At 37.3% G+C, this 18,779-nt stretch overlaps 3 protein-coding genes across 4 annotated transcripts; 2 read left to right on the top strand and 1 right to left on the bottom strand.

Annotated features, from left to right (window-relative positions):
• LOC109721834 (meiotic recombination protein DMC1 homolog) lies at positions 5,614-8,645 on the top strand. Of its 2 annotated transcripts, XM_020249637.1 has the most exons (15): positions 5,614-5,663; positions 5,778-5,860; positions 6,089-6,180; positions 6,262-6,333; positions 6,439-6,477; positions 6,689-6,746; positions 6,833-6,878; positions 6,993-7,038; positions 7,146-7,207; positions 7,305-7,371; positions 7,506-7,598; positions 7,712-7,780; positions 7,859-7,937; positions 8,027-8,193; positions 8,348-8,644. In XM_020249637.1, exons 1-15 carry the CDS (start codon positions 5,650-5,652, stop codon positions 8,390-8,392), a joined length of 1,032 nt encoding a protein of 343 aa, XP_020105226.1. In that variant the 5' UTR covers positions 5,614-5,649; the 3' UTR covers positions 8,393-8,644. The 2 variants fall into 2 exon arrangements, with proteins under 2 accessions (XP_020105226.1, XP_020105227.1); XM_020249638.1 differs by lacking the exon at positions 6,439-6,477 and having other exon boundaries at positions 8,348-8,645.
• LOC109721836 (transmembrane emp24 domain-containing protein p24beta3-like) lies at positions 8,818-11,937 on the bottom strand. Its single transcript, XM_020249639.1, has 4 exons — positions 11,511-11,937; positions 10,794-10,980; positions 10,314-10,421; positions 8,818-9,168 (listed from the first exon to the last, which is right to left on the bottom strand). Exons 1-4 carry the CDS (start codon positions 11,748-11,750, stop codon positions 9,035-9,037), a joined length of 669 nt encoding a protein of 222 aa, XP_020105228.1. The 5' UTR covers positions 11,751-11,937; the 3' UTR covers positions 8,818-9,034.
• LOC109721442 (probable aldo-keto reductase 1) lies at positions 12,568-17,765 on the top strand. The gene is made up of 7 exons (XM_020249087.1): positions 12,568-12,718; positions 12,801-12,968; positions 13,087-13,290; positions 13,386-13,558; positions 14,483-14,579; positions 14,665-14,818; positions 17,178-17,765. The coding sequence occupies exons 1-7, from the start codon at positions 12,659-12,661 to the stop codon at positions 17,354-17,356; spliced, it is 1,035 nt and encodes a 344-aa protein (XP_020104676.1). The 5' UTR covers positions 12,568-12,658; the 3' UTR covers positions 17,357-17,765.

The raw sequence follows: 18,779 nt of genomic DNA, 5'->3' as shown, positions 1-18,779 counted from the left end.
GTAATTTTATTACGGCCGAAAGTCAAGTTCGCCCAAAATAGGGTAATTGACTTCGCCCTCCCACGGGGCGAAGTCAATTCCGGTGAAGTGCAAAGAGGCAAAGAAGCTTGTTAAATTTGGTTAGGTAATGTGATCAAATTTAGTTGGGCAAGTTTTAATATATTTTTTGTTTAATATGTATACTTAAAAAATGATGAAAAATGAATTTGTTAAATGTTAATAATTTTTTAACTTTAGAATTTTATTTGTTACATTATTATAATTTATATGCAAACAAATAATATAATTTTTTAAAATTTTATTTTATAATTATACATATATATAATTATATACATATATAATTATATTAATTTTTATTTATTATATTTTATTATTCACTAAGTTACAAAATAGACAATAATATCACTTCGGAGATAAGTATACCGGAGATGGAGAGCTACACTTTTTACGTAATCTACTTCCTACCAAACAGACAACAGAACTCATAGAACTGCACTTCCACAGTTAGAAACAAACAGCAGAAGTAAATTAATTTTCACCTAAACTCCACTTTAATCCAAAATCCACTTCCACCCCAAGTCTACTTACGTTGAAACAAACATGCCCTTATATTACACCATGCAACTGGGAAATGCCCTTAAATGGGTTTTTAAATACACATGAAATTTGAAAACACCATATGAAATGTTTTTAAAGAAATCGAATCAGAGCAAGTTTTAAGCCATGTAAATTAAGTCTCTATCTTAGCTTTTATATAAGTAAAAACACAAACGGTCCGCCGACCGTTAAACATGCATGTCAGCAGCAGTATTAGGACCATTGCAGGGATCTTTAGCTCTTTCATGCAACAGGATAAATTTATATAATCCATTCTACTTTCTTTATGAGGATTCCACCAACATGCTTGACCTGTGGGTGACTTTTCTTAAAGAAGTGAAAAATTTAATGCGGACTGTAGACTGCCCTAAACCAAAAATGCCAAATGGGTTATGATAAATACTGATTCCACATTATATTATTGACTTCTTTAATAAAACACTAATCTCCAGCATTATTTATTCCAAGAGATTACTGTGAGGCTAACAATTTTGCATACAAGAAAACATAATGTACACTTCTCAAGCTCTCAGGTATAATTCCCACCTCTCAGATAATAATTTAATGTTCCTACTCAAATAAACAAGTGAATCCCTCCTTGGACTATGGTACCATCATACCCTCTTTCTTTTTTTTTTTCACTTTGTAAGCAGCATTGTTCTGTTCATGGTTAGAGTATTCCATTCCTTGGTTGGATTTTTTCACTTTGTAAGCAGCATTGTTCTGTTCATGGTTAGAGTATTCCATTCCTTGGTTGGATTAAGAGAGGCTTTAGTATAATTATTCAAGGATTAGCTACAATGAACAGAATTTGCAATTGATTCAATAAATGAATGGCAACCAACCTGCAATTGTTTTGTACTTGGGAGAGACACAGGTAAGGCCTAGAAGGACTTAAGAACCTACAGATAAGTAATACTAATTAAACAAACGACTTGATGAGAATTTGTAGATCAACTTCTATACTAAGTCATATTTCTATTTCCCTTCCACCTGAGATTCAGTGTTAGACAAACAGCGTTGGGTATGCCATTAAACAACAGAGATACTAACATCCTCTTAGAAAGAAAAGTAGAACGCAAGAATAAGATCCCCCACGTCCTTGTTGAACATGAGGTCAGCAGAGAAGAAGCATGAATGATAAAAAGAAGGATCATTAAGCATGGCCATGTGTGGACAAGGAACATGAAGAATATACATGGTTGATCTTCTTTTTTTCACATTCCTTTTGTATTTTGACCAAGATATTTGTTTTGTCCAATTAGAGAAACCAACAGGGAACAAGTGAAGCTGTCAAAGGGTGACCTAGTAAAAGATGATTCAGCCAAAAGATCGGTCTCGTTATGTTTCACACAAACGAATATGCTTGGTGCTAAAATTTTGGTTATTAAAAAGTAGATCACGCTAACAGCTTCAATTATTCCCTTGAGCACTTCTCAAAAGGCTTCAATCCCTCCGCCACAAATAACAACAATGAATTTAGTATTGTCAAAAGAAAGAAAAGAAGAGTAAAGTGAAGAAAAGGAAAACAACAACATGTGTGGAGAACAAGAGAATGGGAAAGGGAGTAGGGCTAGTTCAATGCATTGCAGAAGTTTAGATGCATAATTAATTGAAAGCACAGGCGCACAGAACAAAAGGATAAGCAAATCTTGGGGTAAAATCTCAGGTAACAAAGTCAACTGACAATAGGCGCAACAATGAAAAAAATTGAAAATCAACATAGCTTATACAAAGTAGGACATCCAAACGAAGAAAGGGAGATTAGTAAAATTGAATATATTGTCTCCCACTGTTTTATCATAGTGGCCATCTGGTAGAGGCACACATCTTCATAAACAGAAGATTGATGCCTGAGTTCCTTTGGTTACAGCTTTATAGAAATGAGCTCCTCTCATAGGTAGCCCGCAAAGAAGTGATAAAGGAATTGTCACGCAATTTGGTTCCAATATTCCCACAGGGAAAAAAGGAAAACGACAATCAAATATTAAGAACAAAATGAGAAAAGCAAGGGAGAAGAAAAGAGAGAGCAAAAATAAATAACTGAAATATACCGTCCAAGTTAAAAATAAGATTAAAAAAACGATGCACAAACCGGAAGATCGAACACATATATTTTTATAAAAAAAGAGAGAGAAAAAGAAGAAGAAAGGGGTGAAGGTGGAGACCGGTAAAATGGTTACCAAGGCCAGAGAGATGTCATTTTCAGAACTAATATAGTCAGACTTCAAATGGTGAAGGAGAGTTGAGCACAATCTTCACATGTTTAACGTACAAGGGAAAACCACTTTAATTTAATTAACAGAATGAAAATACCAAGATCAGATAAGTCTAGAATCGCAGTTTCGTGAAAAAAGGAGAAACCAAGCCACCGTTGTTTACATAAAGCAGTAAAGGAGATTCCAAACTGCACCTTAATGAAGCATCTTTTGCACAAGTTGCAGATGAAATGACAGAAGCTGAAAAGGAACCAAAACTACTACACTAACACAGTTTTTCCACTATAGAAGAACTAAGAAACATAGTTGATACTTGATACAATTTCCAACCTAAATTACAATGTGGAGTTGATATAACACAAGAAAAAGAAAAATAAAAAGTAACAAAATGACACTAATCATTACCCACAACCAAAAAGTACCAAGAAAAGAAACAAGTGGTAGAACAAAAAAAAATTAAAGTGCTTGGCATGTAAAATAAATCAAGAAAAGTAGAAAGAGGAACATATTAAAAATGAAAGCAGGAATTACTTGAAAGAGACCCTAGTGAGAGCGGTCCAATCATAAGCTGCAGGTGTGGTCCTAGTCCTTATTGAATTATGGCTCCTCACTGAACAAAAAGAAGTAAACCACCTGCAGAAAGCCTGTTAAAGTTGAATTCATAAAACACCTCTAATTGATATATCACACTTTTAGAAACATTAACATTTTAAGGAAGCATTGATACCGTAAGTGAAAGAACTAAACGGGTGCGCCGGCACATAACTAAAATGAGGATCACTTGAGCGAGGCCATGGAACCTTCTCTTAACCAGCCATTAATCTTTTATCATGCATACATAAATGACCTACAGGTCCTAAAGACACAAAATTTCGTATATATATACATCACAGATTTTCCAGCTGCAAATCCTAAAAAAAGGGTTAATACAATTCTTATGGCTCCAAGTTTTCCTTTTCTCTCTGTTTTGCCCTAGTTTCTAGCAATTAAAAGCAATACTAATTCAACTGCATATTGATATGCACAGCAGTTCATCAAAACAAAAAGATGCAAAGGATATACTCAACCGTCACTATGATGAAAACAGATTGGCAAATGAGCCATGCTGAAACAGATTCTAGCAATCCCAATATGTAATTAACTTACAACAAAAATGACAAAAAAAATATTTTCTCTTAATTCCTCTTCCTCTTCCCTCTCTCTTCCTTTCTTCTAAGTACTCTAACCTACACGAAATTGCAGCAACCACAATAACCTACAATAGCTAATATCATATCAAGCTATGTATCACGGACACTTTTGTAAGCCTCGGGTGTCCGTGTTGGACGCGCACGTGTCCGTGTCGGACACGTGTCCGATGTGGACACTCTTTGGACGCCCATTTAATGCCGATTTATAATACATACAACTAAAATATATATATATATATATATATATATATATATATATATATCAGATATCTTTGTCGATGTGCACCGGATTTTTATAGTTCAAAATCGAATAATTACTCCAGACTTGAATTACTGATTCTCTGNATGTATGGTGGATAATTTCTTTTCTTAAAATATATGAACTATCAATAAAAATTGTATTAACTTTAATTCGTAAGAGAAATAATAATAATATTTTACCAAAATCAATATTTTATACATAATAAAAATATATTATTATATTAATAATATTATATTTTATTAGCAATACTCATGCCGTGTCCGTGTCCTAATTTTTTGAAAGTTGCCGAATCACGGTGTCCGAGTCGTGTCGCGTCCCGTGTCAGTGTCCTTGACGCTTAGATATCAAGTAAAGCATCAGATTTTTTTAACAGCTTTTCCCCAATATGAAACCTTTCTCAAACTTTTTTTTTTTTTGAAAAGTAAGCTAATTTAAAATAATTTAAATACAGCACTTATTCATTGCACACATCAAAAGTCACCAAAGAAATCATTGCCCTAGTAACACTGAAACACAAAACATATGCAGAAACTAACAAATGCAAGGGATAACCACCTCAATTCTAGGATATCAACAAGGAAAACTTAAATATGCCATACTCCACTGGATAATTTGACCAATCTAACAATCAATTAAACAATTTAGAAGCCACAAAAATTCTTGCAATGAGAAGCATAAGTTCTTAACACCATTACAAATTAATTACGCATTTATGCTATCAAATATCTAATACTCACATGGTTGTTATAATCCCAATCCTCACTACTCTGCTTCTCTTTGGTACACAAATTCACATCATGTAAAGCGATAAGAAGCAAAAATTGCGTACACAACACTATCATAAAACCTGGTTCACAACACTAGAGTGCATTTTAAAGAGTTAAAATTGCAAAAAAAGAGAGTTCCGAAATGTGCACCAACGGAGCCTTTGTCGCTTTGTTTGGGAGCCCTAAAAATCGAGCGAAGACGACGCAGATTTGAGCTCAGAGAACACAGCGAGAGTAATACTGTAAGATCGTAAAGGGTGATGTTGTCTTCGAGCCCACAATGTTTTGGCCCTAGAAACGAGTTTGGCATGTGAAGCCCATAGTATTAGGCCATACTTGGGCTCACGTTGGGCCCTTTAGATCCTTGTACCAATCCATCCTCAACGGTCCAGTAGCCCTACGCTGCGTAGCCCCAGTGATCAACTTTGCCGCGAAAATAAACCCGGAATTAAATTAATTAAAAAACGCCCGGATTTGGGGAACTTATCAACTCATTTGAATAAGTTTCGTGGGGTCCGGAGCTCTTATATATGAACCCCACTGCATCCCACATTTCAAATGCTCTCTCTCTCTCTCTCTCTCTCTCTCTCTCCGCGGGAATTTGAAACAAGACGATGATCGACGTCAAGTTATAGCGCATCTCTCCTCCTATCCCTCTTCTTCTTCATCTTCCTCTTCTTCCTTGGTTTCAATATCTCTGGGATAAGCGATCTCTATGCTTTGGTTGCTTGATGGATCTCAGATTCGAAGACCAGGGGCAGCTGCAGCTTCTGGATCGAGAGGAAGCAGAGGAGGAAGAAGATTGCTTCGAATCCATCGACAAATGTGAGATCTACGCTTGAATTCTTGTGATTTTTCTGCTTAGTTGGAGATCGACAACATTTTTTGCCATCCTTTGATTCGATTATTAGCTTGTGAACAGTGTTTAGATCGATTTTATGATAAATTAACCCGATCTCCCATCATTAGCAGCTTCCGTTACAGTTTCAAGCATTCCAATTCAAATTCTCTAGAACCGACCGGTTTATTACCATAATTGTGTGGTTTCTGCAGTGATTTCTCAAGGGATCAATGCAGGAGACATCAAGAAGCTTCAGGACGCGGGGATCTACACTTGTAATGGCCTAATGATGCACACGAAGAAGGTTTGTGCCCACAGATCGCCTTGGATTAACACATTATCTTAGATATCTCGAGGATTTGTCTTCAACTTTGCCTATACGCAGAGCTTGACAGGAATAAAGGGATTGTCCGAAGCGAAGGTCGATAAAATATGTGAAGCTGCAGAGAAGCTTGTGGTTAGGGCTCAAATTTTATCTTAAAACATTTTCTGCTATTTTGCACTTCTATTTGATCTATTTGTTCTCAACCCTCCTTTTCAATTTGGTTCGTCTCTTTCGTAGAACATGGGCTATGTGACGGGAAGCGATCTACTGCTTAGGGTACTCATCTATTTAAAATTGCATTGAAATAGGCTAACGTACGCCGCATAACCTTTGTGTTGTTCTTTGCTCATTGGACGATCCGAGCTGTCGCTCAACTTCCTCTGATCTGATTCGCTGCTTTTGACTTCTCGGATCATCCCGTCGTTTCGAGCCTCTAGGTCTCGGCCACGTTTTAATCAATTAAATCGTTTAAACTTTCCTTTTTCAGCGAAAATCGGTGATTCGAATAACAACTGGGAGCCAAGCCCTCGACGAGCTACTTGGCGGTGAGTTTGCTCAATTTGTTGAAAGTGTATTGGTACTAATCTGTAGCTTGCTAACGTGGAACATTTTTGCCAACCATTTTGTGAAGGTGGAATTGAGACGCTCTCGATCACCGAGGCATTTGGCGAATTCCGGTTGAGATATTCTGCTGTTTCATTTTTTTTTTCTAAATTTTACTATTTGATTCCTTTTATTTAGGCACATTATCCTTAGTCCCGCACCTCCATTACCCTCTTCCCTATTTTAAGGTCCGGGAAGACCCAGCTGGCCCACACCCTCTGTGTATCCACCCAGGTTCTTTGATGATTCCCTTATATGACATTGGGCGGTTTTTTGCTTAATTCATGTATCAATAAGATTAAAACAGAAAAATGCACAAGTAACATTTTCGCATTTTCCAGCTTCCGATCCACATGCACGGTGGCAATGGGAAGGTCGCTTACATCGACACCGAGGGAACGTTGTATCCTTTAACCATTGTTAAATTTCTGCTAGTGCACTGATCATTAAGCTATGTGAACAGAGCCTTTACCATGGTTTGCCTTAACAGATATGATTAGCCGACCAGATCGTATTGTGCCGATTGCAGAAAGGTTTGGGATGGATGCCAACGCTGTCCTGGATAATGTAGGATACCAAAGAATAATTTCAACCATTTTCCTGCCCCTTGTTCTTTTTTTTTCTTTTTTCTTTTTTTTTTAAACTCAGGATCATTTTGGTTGCTTTCTTATGAGTTGTAATTTCTATGGCTTGTATATAAGATCATTTATGCGCGAGCGTATACGTATGAGCATCAGTACAACTTGCTTCTGGGTTTGGCTGCGAAAATGGCAGAAGAGCCCTTCAGGCTTCTGGTGAGCAGCTCATTTCTTCCTATTGAGATCAAATAGCAGCAGTCCATATGTGCTTTTTGAAAGAAGACTGGTTGGCTTATGTCTTCTAAAATGACCAATTCTGCTGAGCGCAGATCGTGGATTCTGTCATCGCTCTGTTCCGCGTCGACTTCTCTGGAAGGGGGGAGCTTGCAGAGCGCCAGGTACAAGCAGATTCCTTAAAATCAGTCACATCGTCCGCCATGTGTCCTTGGTTGCTAATCCAACTGAAGTGATTGCAGCAAAAGTTGGCGCAGATGCTCTCCCGCCTAACGAAGATCGCCGAAGAATTCAACGTCGCAGTTTACATGACCAATCAAGGTATAATCCTTGACCATTATGTTTGTTCGTGTTTAAATAAAGCAAAAGTACAAGTGGAGAGAATGGGGTTCATTTGGTAACTTGGGCAGTGATTGCGGATCCGGGTGGAGGGATGTTCATATCGGACCCAAAGAAGCCGGCGGGAGGGCACGTGCTAGCGCATGCATCCACTATCCGTCTGATGCTGAGGAAAGGGAAAGGCGAGCAGCGCGTCTGCAAGATCTTCGACGCCCCTAATCTTCCTGAGGCTGAAGCCATATCCTTTGCTAAATTCCTATTGTTGCTTTAATTACTGTTTAGTATGATTACTACTACTAAGGATTAAATTGTGCTTTCCAACACGCACTACTAACAAAAATGTTTAATAATTTTGAAGGATGTTTTAAGTTACCTTGACTTAGTAAGAGCACGTTTTCCAGATAACACCGGGGGGCATCATGGATGCGAAGGATTGATCCTTTCAGGTAATTTAGGTTAAGGGCTTTCGCCTTTCTTGCAACGCTTGTGGTAGTATACGGGAGTTGTCTTAACTGGTGCTATCAGACAAGGTGCTAACGAACTTGACGGCCTTGTTCTTCTCCAGTTGATTGGTAATGGAGAGAAGGTAAGCTAAGCACTTTTAACTAATGCATATTACAGTTGTAGCATGTCAAAGTACGTTTACTGGATCTATGAATTTGTCTAGTTATATTCGTGCTCTATTTTGTTGTGAATTCATGCATTGACTTGAAGAATGCTGATTAGCTCCGATTAGCTCTCTTAAACTTGAGGTTATTCTTTCGATTTTAAACAACTCACAAGCAAAGCTGCTGCACATAATTTGCATAACATCATAAAAGAAAAGAAAGCCTCTTTTACCAAATGAAGAGACATAAAGTCATATTTCTCAAATAATGACCTTATGTAGTCTAATAATGAACCCCCGAAGAAAGAACAAAAAAAAAAATCTCTGAGATCAAACTAAAAAATATTTAGCAAATTACAATGGAACAAAGATTAAATTATAGCAATATCCTTCAATTCAATTCTAGGTAAAGAATAAATAAAATCTAATTCGCTAAAAGTTAGTTCGAAGGCCAGGCAAAAATACAATGGGCCTATACCCTGTTGTATCCCACATTCTTACTGAACAGGCGGCGAATGTAAACTACCTGAAATAAACTTGCGCATACAAGTGCAAGGTACTCCGTCAGTGTGTAGAAGATTAGACGCCTTCTGGTGCTATCGTTTGCTGCATTGGATGATTTATACACGTAAGGAATAACCCACACATTTAATGAACAAAAGCAATTGCAGCTCAATTAAATGCATAAAAGAGGGTATGGTTTGTGCTGCAAAATTGGGAATATTTTTCTTCCCTGTAGAATATTATGCATAAAAAAAACAATCCATGATTCCCAAACTAACCTATGCGGACAATGCCTACAGGTTAAGATCAGATTGTATTGTTCTCACACAAGGCATTCTTGGTTTAAAAAGTCAATAGAATGGCTAGGTAGTATCGTAATATATTCCAAATTTCTTGTTTCCTCTTGAAAAGGTTATTTGTGTTGCAAATAAAAAAGAAATGAACTAGAATACTCAAGCATATTACGATTGGGATGGATTTGGCATTAGTTGAACTCAAATGTGGTTATAAATGATGTTCATATTGAAATGTAATCTTAAAAGAAATAAAAGGCTTTCTTCTCTGCCGAACCCAGGTCATTAATTAAGCAGAATTTAGGAACTAGATCTAGAAGAGATGTAATAGAGAAACTTTGACAGCAACACCTTTTTTCTTCTGACCAAAGGCCCCTTTGATTCTACTGAATTTGAGTGAAGCCTATCATTATATCATGGATCAGTATTAGTTACTTGGGTAGAGTTGACTGGCAACTAAGAGATTGCGCTGCATCTCCAGCTGCTTACAACAATATTTATGCTGCATGTGCATGTCTGACTAGTAAAAATTATTGCAAACAATCATTGATATAAACCAGGCCATTAAGGTATTAAGAAGTCCCTGTGATGGACAAGCTTATAAATATAAGTAGCTGCTTATGTTGGGATAAAGAATCAACCTTTTCCTCTCATTTCAGGTTTAGTTATACTTTGGAAGTAACTTCTTTCATTAGGTTAAAATAGATTTTCTGTGAGGTTCAGTTCAGAATAGACATTTGTTAGAGAATCAGTCAATAATTTTGTACATGTAGATAAAAAGGATTTTCGGCACCAAATGTATGCAAACTCTATCCATCCTAAGTTTCACAAACAACTAAAATCTCTCCTTCCTAAACTAGCAAAGATACAGCTAGAAGTACTACACAGACAAATAACCAGAGATTGTAATTCTCAGAAGCCAGAAATCATATGTGAGTTGTATTAGTGACTTACTACGGCGGTGTCGAGCTTCTCGTGCTTTTAGGTACTTCTGCTCAGCTGTTACGGATTCCAGTGCTTCCCTTAGCTCTGCAATCTTTACATTTATGGGATCCAAGTGATCTGCAATAAAAGAATACATAAACAAACATAATAACATAATCAAATATATCATCCTGGAACCTCTCCGTTGCGAACTAGGAAGGTCTAGCAACTTATGGTTATAGAGAAGAAGAATGAATTGAGAATTATCACTTAAAGTTTTTCTTTAATAATATGAGATGCAGTATTAAACAACTGTGCAATCTAGCACCTCAGTGAAAATGGATGATGGGAGGATCACTCTTAGCATTTTACAGAATCTGCAATACTTAAAATGCTTGTTGCACTTATTCAATGGTGATCAACAAGAATATGCTTACTTTATATTATCTTAGAAACAGAACTAACTTTTAAGCAAGAACAAATTAGCAGCAAGACATTGTATTCACTAACCATCTTTTGCAAGGTTATGTTCACTGGGGATGTGTCCAACATGTATGTAGAATGAAATAGTTTCAGGCACATCATGCGCATTATGAAAGCAAAACTTGTACATTCCAGGCCTTGGAGCTTTAAACTCAAATTTCTCACTGGATGTTTCCTTCCATGATTGCACAACATTGCCTCCTGGAGAAGTCACCTACATGATTTTGAACAAATTCTTTCAATATTAAAAAAAAAAAGAAGAAGGCAAGACAGATCTAATTCAAAATTAACCAATTTTGCAAATTGAGTTCATATAAGACCGCCAAAAAGAGCCAAATTTTAGAGAAATTGAGTTCATATAAGACCGCCAAAAAGAGCCAAATTTTAGAGAAATTATAGCAAATTTCAGCATAGTTTGGTGGCTTAATCAAGTGAATGTGTTTTATGCGCTTCAAAATGCCTGCGTAAGTGCGTATATATATAAATGCCCACGTATTAGAAGTGACAAATTTTTAGTACCTATAAATTGAATGTGATTTTTCAAACAACTTGATGTTTACACGATTGAAATTTTAATTTACATATAAGCTCGAATTAGATTTTGATTTCAAAATATTAATTGTTAAATATTACATATTAACTGTGGATATGTACGGGTACACATCGCGCAAGCAACAATTGCTCCAAAATTTGGATGCAAAAAATAAAATAAAATGGAAAGATGAGAAGGAAGAAGAAACTCACCACGAGATCGACCCCGGATTCATCCGAATCCCAAAAGGAGTCGTGATCCATGACTACGAAGTTTCCGGAGACGGTGTCGCCCTCGGAGGGGACGAACTCGTAGATGCACTCCTCGTCCGCGACGGTGACGGAGAGCGCGGAGGCGCTGCGGAGGAAGCTCGCGAGAATCACCAGCGATATAGCGAGGAGGCTCCTCGCCGATCCCACTGATTTCTTCCTTCTCCCCTCCATCTTCGACATCTCTCTCTCTCTCTCTCTCTCTCGCTCTCTCTCTCTCTCTCTCTCTCTAATGCCTCTCTCCTGTTTCCTCTCTCTCTCTCGCTACGGTTTCCTCCTCCAATCCAAATTAGGGTTTCGAGCGAGCTCCCCTAATGGTTTCACAAGAGGAAAAGCAGGGACGAGCGTCGCTCCCTCCGGTCGCTCGATCGACTCGTCTCTGTTAAGTCTCACTCTTCGGGGGTAGGGGAGAGCCAAATAGGCTGGGACCAGACCGGGCCAGGCCGGGCCTTGGCGCTGTATGGTTCGCTAGTTAATGGTTTTGGACTGGCTTCGGCCCGTTAGAGGCCCAACAAACAATTTCGTCGTTGCTAGCCTATAACGCATAAATACCCCTCACTAATAGAGTAATAGTCCATTGTGCTTCAATTAGTATTTTTTATTTACATTTTCATTATTTTAATCTAAATTATTTTATTTTTTTAGTAATATCAAAATCAGTATCTTCATCAGCTACTGCGTATTTGAACTAAATTTTCTATCAACTGAAAAGCCGATAAAATTGTTCTTAAATTTAGCCCAGAATTTTAATCTATTTATTTGATGTACATCACTGAAAGGTGATGAACTTTTCTTTAAATTTTTTTTTTAAAAGTTGGCAAGCTATTTTAGATTATCATTTAGTTGAGGGGCCTTCATGCATTTTTACCCAGGGAGAACAATGACACCTCGCCGTGCCACAACCACAACCCAACCGGAAAAAAAAAAAAACCACCTTCAAACGACCACTCAGAAAGTCCACACCGTGAGGTGTACAGTGACGAGAGTGGGATTATAGGGCTATCTATTTAAACTCGTGTTCTTTCACATTAATCCGAGTCTCTACTTCTAAAGCCAAGAGCTTAAGCCCTTGTCTTTTTCTTTGCCGAGACATGGCAGCGCAAACCGAAACCCAAATCCCCAGAGTGAAGCTGGGGAGCCAGGGTTTAGAGGTAGGGAAAAGTATGCATTTTTCTCTCCTCAATCGTTTTGTAACCAATAATTTAACGAATAATTTTGTTGTTAATTTTCCAGGTCTCCAAGTTGGGTTTTGGGTGCATGGGCCTCACGGGAATTTACAACTCTCCGCTCTCCGAAGAAGCCGGGATTTCCATCATCAAGTACGCCTTCAGCAAAGGGATCACCTTCTTCGACACCGCCGATGTGTACGGCCCCCACACCAACGAAATCTTGGTCGGAAAGGTTGCTTTCTCCCTCGTTTTATTGGATTCTCGATGCAAAATTGTATTTTGCCTCATTTCGGAAGTGTATGATTAGTTGGAAGTGAACAGGAAGTGAAAAAGGTTTGGTTTTTATGCAGGCCTTGAAGCAGTTGCCGCGGGAGCATATACAATTGGCCACAAAATTTGGCATCGCGCGTGCCGATGGGAGCGGCATGACCGTCAGGGGCACGCCGGATTATGTCCGCTCATGCTGCGAGGCGAGCCTTACGCGGCTCGGAGTTGACTACATTGATTTGTACTATCAGCACAGAGTGGACAAATCGGTTCCTATAGAGGATACTGTAAGAATCTTAATCTATGGTTCCTTTGTGCCAATTATTATGTACTTGTTGGGATGCAGGTTAGGTGTTTGTGCTTTTGCCTGTGTGTAATGTAGATGGCGGAACTTAAGAAGCTGGTGGAAGAAGGGAAGGTAAGATATATCGGGCTGTCTGAGGCCAGCCCGGATACTATCAGGCGGGCTCATGCAGTTCATCCGATTACTGCAGTGCAGATGGAGTGGTCTCTGTGGACTCGCGAAATTGAGGATCAGATAGTGCCTCTCTGCAGGTCTCTTTGGAACTCTTAAGCATGATTTACTTGTGCCTTATTTGTAACTGCTCGTAAGTTTTAAAGAAATTACTGTTGAATCTGCAATTATCTCTGCAAATATGTCTACTTTTTAATGAATAAAGGATCATATATATGTATTACGGAAATAGCGCTGCTCCCTAAGAATCTATGGTGAAAATTTTCTTTTTAAAACGATGTAGGGCTGTTAGAGAACGGTAGCTTCATATAAACCCAACTAGCCTCCTAGTATTTGAAATTTAGTAAAATAGGCCTTAACCATGGGGCCTCAAGTGCTTACACCTAAGTACCACGAAGAGTATGGTTATTGTGTAGAAGATTGATATATTTTGTTGTGCCAATTCTGCATGCTTAACTTTTAAGCTGCAGCGGGCTTCAAGTACCAAGTAATATCCTAATTGGTGTCTGATTGGGCGCAAGTTTCCTTCGTGATACCACTTATATCCAGTTCTTCTTTACTAATGCATGTTTCTAACATTTTCCAGATTGGAACTAATTTAGGTTTGAGACAATGTATGGTCCCTTTTCAGTTTATGGGTCTAAAAGATCATTTAGTTGGCCTAGTAATTATGTGTATATAAAATATTTCAGTTTGATCACATGCGAGAAAAGAAAAGGATTGTGGCTTCCCCTTCTGGCAGAATAAGAAAATTGATACTTTGGCTTCCCCTTGTTGCTTCTTCGAAGAACTTTCTAGTTGTCCTGGTGCAAGAATTGTTTATTCTGGAGTGGTGTAGCATGAGAAACAATAAACTCTTTTGAAGATTATAAACCTTCTTCAAGGACAGCAGTTTAACTCTTCAAAAATCTATTTCCTTCCAAGTCCTGTTCATGAATCACTCCACAACATTATTGGATGCCCCATAATGTCTTTGTTTTCTAAAATGGCTAATTTGATTTCAGGGAACTTGGAATTGGGGTTGTTCCTTACAGTCCTCTTGGTCGCGGGTTCTTTGGTGGAAAAGCAGTTGTAGAGAATATACCCTCAGAAAGTTTCTTGGTATAGAAATTCATTCCATCAATTCTTAATGTCTCTTGCTGAAGATTTGTATCTGAAAATTCACATCATGCTACATTGTTTGTAGAATTCACATCCTAGGTTCGTTGGAGAGAACCTAGAAAAGAACAAGATTTTATATGCACGACTAGAGAAATTGTCAGTGAAACATCATTGCACCCCTGCTCAGCTTGCTCTAGCTTGGGTTTTTCACCAAGGAGATGATGTGGTCCCAATCCCTGGTAAGGAGTTTGAAATATGAAGTTTTTCTATTGCTTATTTAGCTTGTTGTAAAAACCTTTGATTATACAAAGAAAATATAGTATAGGAGTTTTGAGTCCGCTCATTTGTATTATTCATTTTACTCTAAAAATTTTGAAATGCTCTACCTGCCTAACTTAGAAGTCGAATTAGCTCAGTATTTTGTGGCCTGTGTGGGGATGTCAAAATAGCTATAAGTTGTGATGTGTTGGGATTTTTTTTTTTTAATTGCAACCAAGAAGTTTGAGTATAGTCCAAAGCTAGATTCTTATAATCATGATTTTTAGGATTGCGCACTCCACCTAAGCAGTGAGTTCAGGGGGGAGTGGGAAAGGAATGGATGATTGTATTCATTGCATTGTAGATATCTCCTGATGCTTCTGTTGACCATACATGCTTCTTGATTGGAGAATGGAGACGTTGAACAACATATTCATTCATCATCATAGTCCCTTGGGTAAATCATGTCTATTAAGATTAGTAAACTAAACGAAGAACAAACTGACAGTTAGAATACTTACTAATGGTCTGAGAATTTTCACTTAGTTGTAATACAAAATTGGAGGCATTAGGTATCATCTAGATGCCAACCCTTTTTTTAAAAATGCATGATTTAGAGAAGTACATGGCTGTTATAGTTTACTTGGGAGTTACTAGACAAATAGCTCTCTTCTTTCTCCTTGTTCCTGGATGTCATAAAGGCTGTAGTTGTTTCTCTTGCAGTTTCTCTATATGTTTAGCTCCTTGATCTTGAATACTTACAAATTCTATGATTCTACTTATGTAAGATTTGGTTAAATGCGATAATGATGTTTCATTTGCACAATATATCTTAATAATCAGTTCTTTATCAGTTAATAGTTCATCTATTTCAATTCATGTGTTTGTCCAAGTAATGACTAGCTTTGCTATACCTCTCACTCCTTTTAACTTATCTATTTTGTTACCAAAGCCAGCATTTCATAATTATTGAGCTTTTGAACTTTTATTAATACTACATCTGCTTTCACATGGATCTTCATGGTTATGGACTTATCTTCTGCCTTTGAGTATTTTGACCTATTGTCCATTACAAGTTCCTCTCAGTTCTTTGCAATCTTGGCTCTACGTTCACTTTTTTGTTGCTGTATCTGTTACATGGTATGATCTTCTTGAGAAAGAAAGGCGGTTTACATGGTTTGATTGTCTTAACAGAGCATGATGCCACACAATTAGGATATGATGATGACAAATAATATGTCTCTAATATAGAAGCTGAAATGTTTTTAGATTAATCTGGGATGTTTAGTGTATTGATACCACAAATGTAAGCAATTATAAGTTACAGTGAGAGATTTTTTGTTATGTGGAAAATTCTTCATCAGAAAATTAAATTTCAATACTACATTGTGTAGGATAACCATTGTTCAAGATATAAAGCTTAGACATGGCTGTTGAATGGCTCTGAGAACACAGAAAAATTGTGGGCTCTTGAACTTAGCTTGCATCTTTCAATTTTTGTACGAGTAGAACCGAGAAGATTACCTCTTCTTTGAATCCATTAAGGCTATTCAAATCTATTTCCGGTGGAATTCATGAGTGGGAAAGTAATGAAGTGGTTTTCCAAGAGAGTTTTGATACAGGAAGCCCAAAAAGGTATAATTTATGGTAAGTTGCAAGAAAATCCCAGTGGAAACAAAAGTTTTCTTCCAGCAAAATTCTCCCACAGGATTCTTAAAAATCTTAGAAAGAGTCCTTACTATAGTTGCTAGACGTCCGTAGGAGATTTATTTATAGCCTCAAGATCCTATTTTCCACAGTAAGTCAAAGATAGTTCAGAATTTTTAGGAAGAGCAATCCTCTAGGAATCGAGCCCAACCCTCAGTTGCTCAACTATTACTACAGAACTTAGAAACGGACACTATGAAAAAAGCTTGATCAGTCGAGCTTTAACCTTGATTATTCAAATATCTGTACAGATCAGCATCTTTGAACAGAGGCATATACAAGTGTAGATCTTGGTGGAACGAGCCCTGCCTCCATAAACAGCTTTATACTAAAATAACTTTATAAATCTGTCTGTCTCTGTGTTTGGGAGAGAGATTTCTTTTATGCACAAATAACCGTATAATTATATCAACACAAATAACCTTATAATTATATCAAGGGTCGAATTTATTTACAAGTGTACTTTGAATCACAAAAGAGTAGTATGCTAAAAGAACGATGAGGAAGTAGAAAACAGTGCTTGTTTACAAACCACAGACACAAGAGTTAACCGAGTTGTATATAGCATCTTCCAACACTGTTTAGATAGTTTTGTTTTTGTTAATCTGATTCTCTTTCTTTTGTGATCTTTAGGGACAACGAAGGTGAAGAACCTTGATGATAACATAGGCTCATTAAGCGTGAAGCTCAGCGAGGATGACTTGAAAGAGATTTCAGATATGCTATCTACTGATGAGGTAGCGGGTCCTAGAACCTATGGACACATGGCAGCACATGCATGGCAGTTTGCGACTACTCCCGAGAAAAAATAACAGATTTTCATCTCCACAAATACCAGGTCATGACCGTGTTGCCCCGATAATCCTGTTTGCTAGTTCCCAATTTATGGCCAAATACCTGAAGTACACCTTGAAAGAAGATGAAATTCTCTATCTGCAACTATAATTTTAGTAATTGATTGGTTCGTTGTGCGCCAACTAAAATGCTTCTTGATTCTGTCTGTGTACCTACTATCTTTATGGAACTCTCTGTTTACCTCAACTATGACATGTAATATCAAAGACGCAGAATCAGCTATCCTTGAAATTGTGTATTTTTATCGACCAATTTTATATGTATTCGCGTGACATGGACCATGTTTACGCGCAGCATGTTGTAATTTACTAAAATCTTTCCTGCCTAATTTGAATTCATCTTCAACCGCGTACGATTTACTGTCAATTTTTGAAGGGAATGTACATTTACATCTCTGATTTTTTTTTTTTTTTTTTTTCCTTCAGTAGAGTGCATGATGTACATGAACCTTTATTTACAGTGACTTAATAGGTGATTGACAAAAAAATCACCTACAGTGAGTTAAATATATTGTATACAGTACACTTTGTTTGGTATGTTTCACAAACTTGAGAAACAAAAGGTGTTTGGGTGGGTCTATGGGCATCCCATGCAGGGACCTTTCCACCAACGTTGGGGTCTGACCAATTTTTTGCCTCGGTGTAAATCTCGAGGAAACCATTCCTTGGTATGCTACCCATCACGCACTTCAAATTCTTTAAAGCGCATGGTAAGGGGAATATGAATGAAGCCCCCATGAGAGCTTTGGACCACTACGTCTCCCAATTCATCATAAGAAACCAACTCTATAATTCTCTCATGAATCCAAATAAATCTTTAAGTGGATCCACCAACAGTGACCCAATACAACCAACTTCTTCAGCTATCTTAATTATGTTTTGCTTATTAATAAATCTTACAACGTTGTATATACAAATTATACAACTCAATGGATAGATTTCAACTTTGAAATTTTAAATCATACTTGCCTTTTTGTAATTTGTACTTCTCCACTAATTAAATGTCATCTTGTTACTCATGTATACTAGTTTGTAAAGCGTTGTAATATTTATTAGTACGTTTACGGTATTACTCTTAAATATATATATGATGTAAAAATTATTAATTAATTTACCTCTATGAATTTGGCTACATGGCTACATGTCATCAATAACTCCTTTATAATTGGAAAGGAGTCAAATTACTTCCCAATAATGGAATCTGCAAAATCAAAATAGAACAATGGGACTTCGCCTCTTTGATATGATAGGGGGCTAAAAGGTTCACCTTTTGTTTAATAAGAGAATAATTACCTGCAAAGTAATCAAAGAAATTTGTACTTCCTAGAGATCATATGATCAGGTACACATTGCTGGTTAATTTGCTAAGAAAAAAGAAAAT

This window comes from Ananas comosus, linkage group 15 (genome assembly GCF_001540865.1).
Source record: "Ananas comosus cultivar F153 linkage group 15, ASM154086v1, whole genome shotgun sequence".
NCBI classification, from domain to species: domain Eukaryota; kingdom Viridiplantae; phylum Streptophyta; class Magnoliopsida; order Poales; family Bromeliaceae; genus Ananas; species Ananas comosus.
This window is presented reverse-complemented; position numbering and strand designations above follow the sequence as displayed.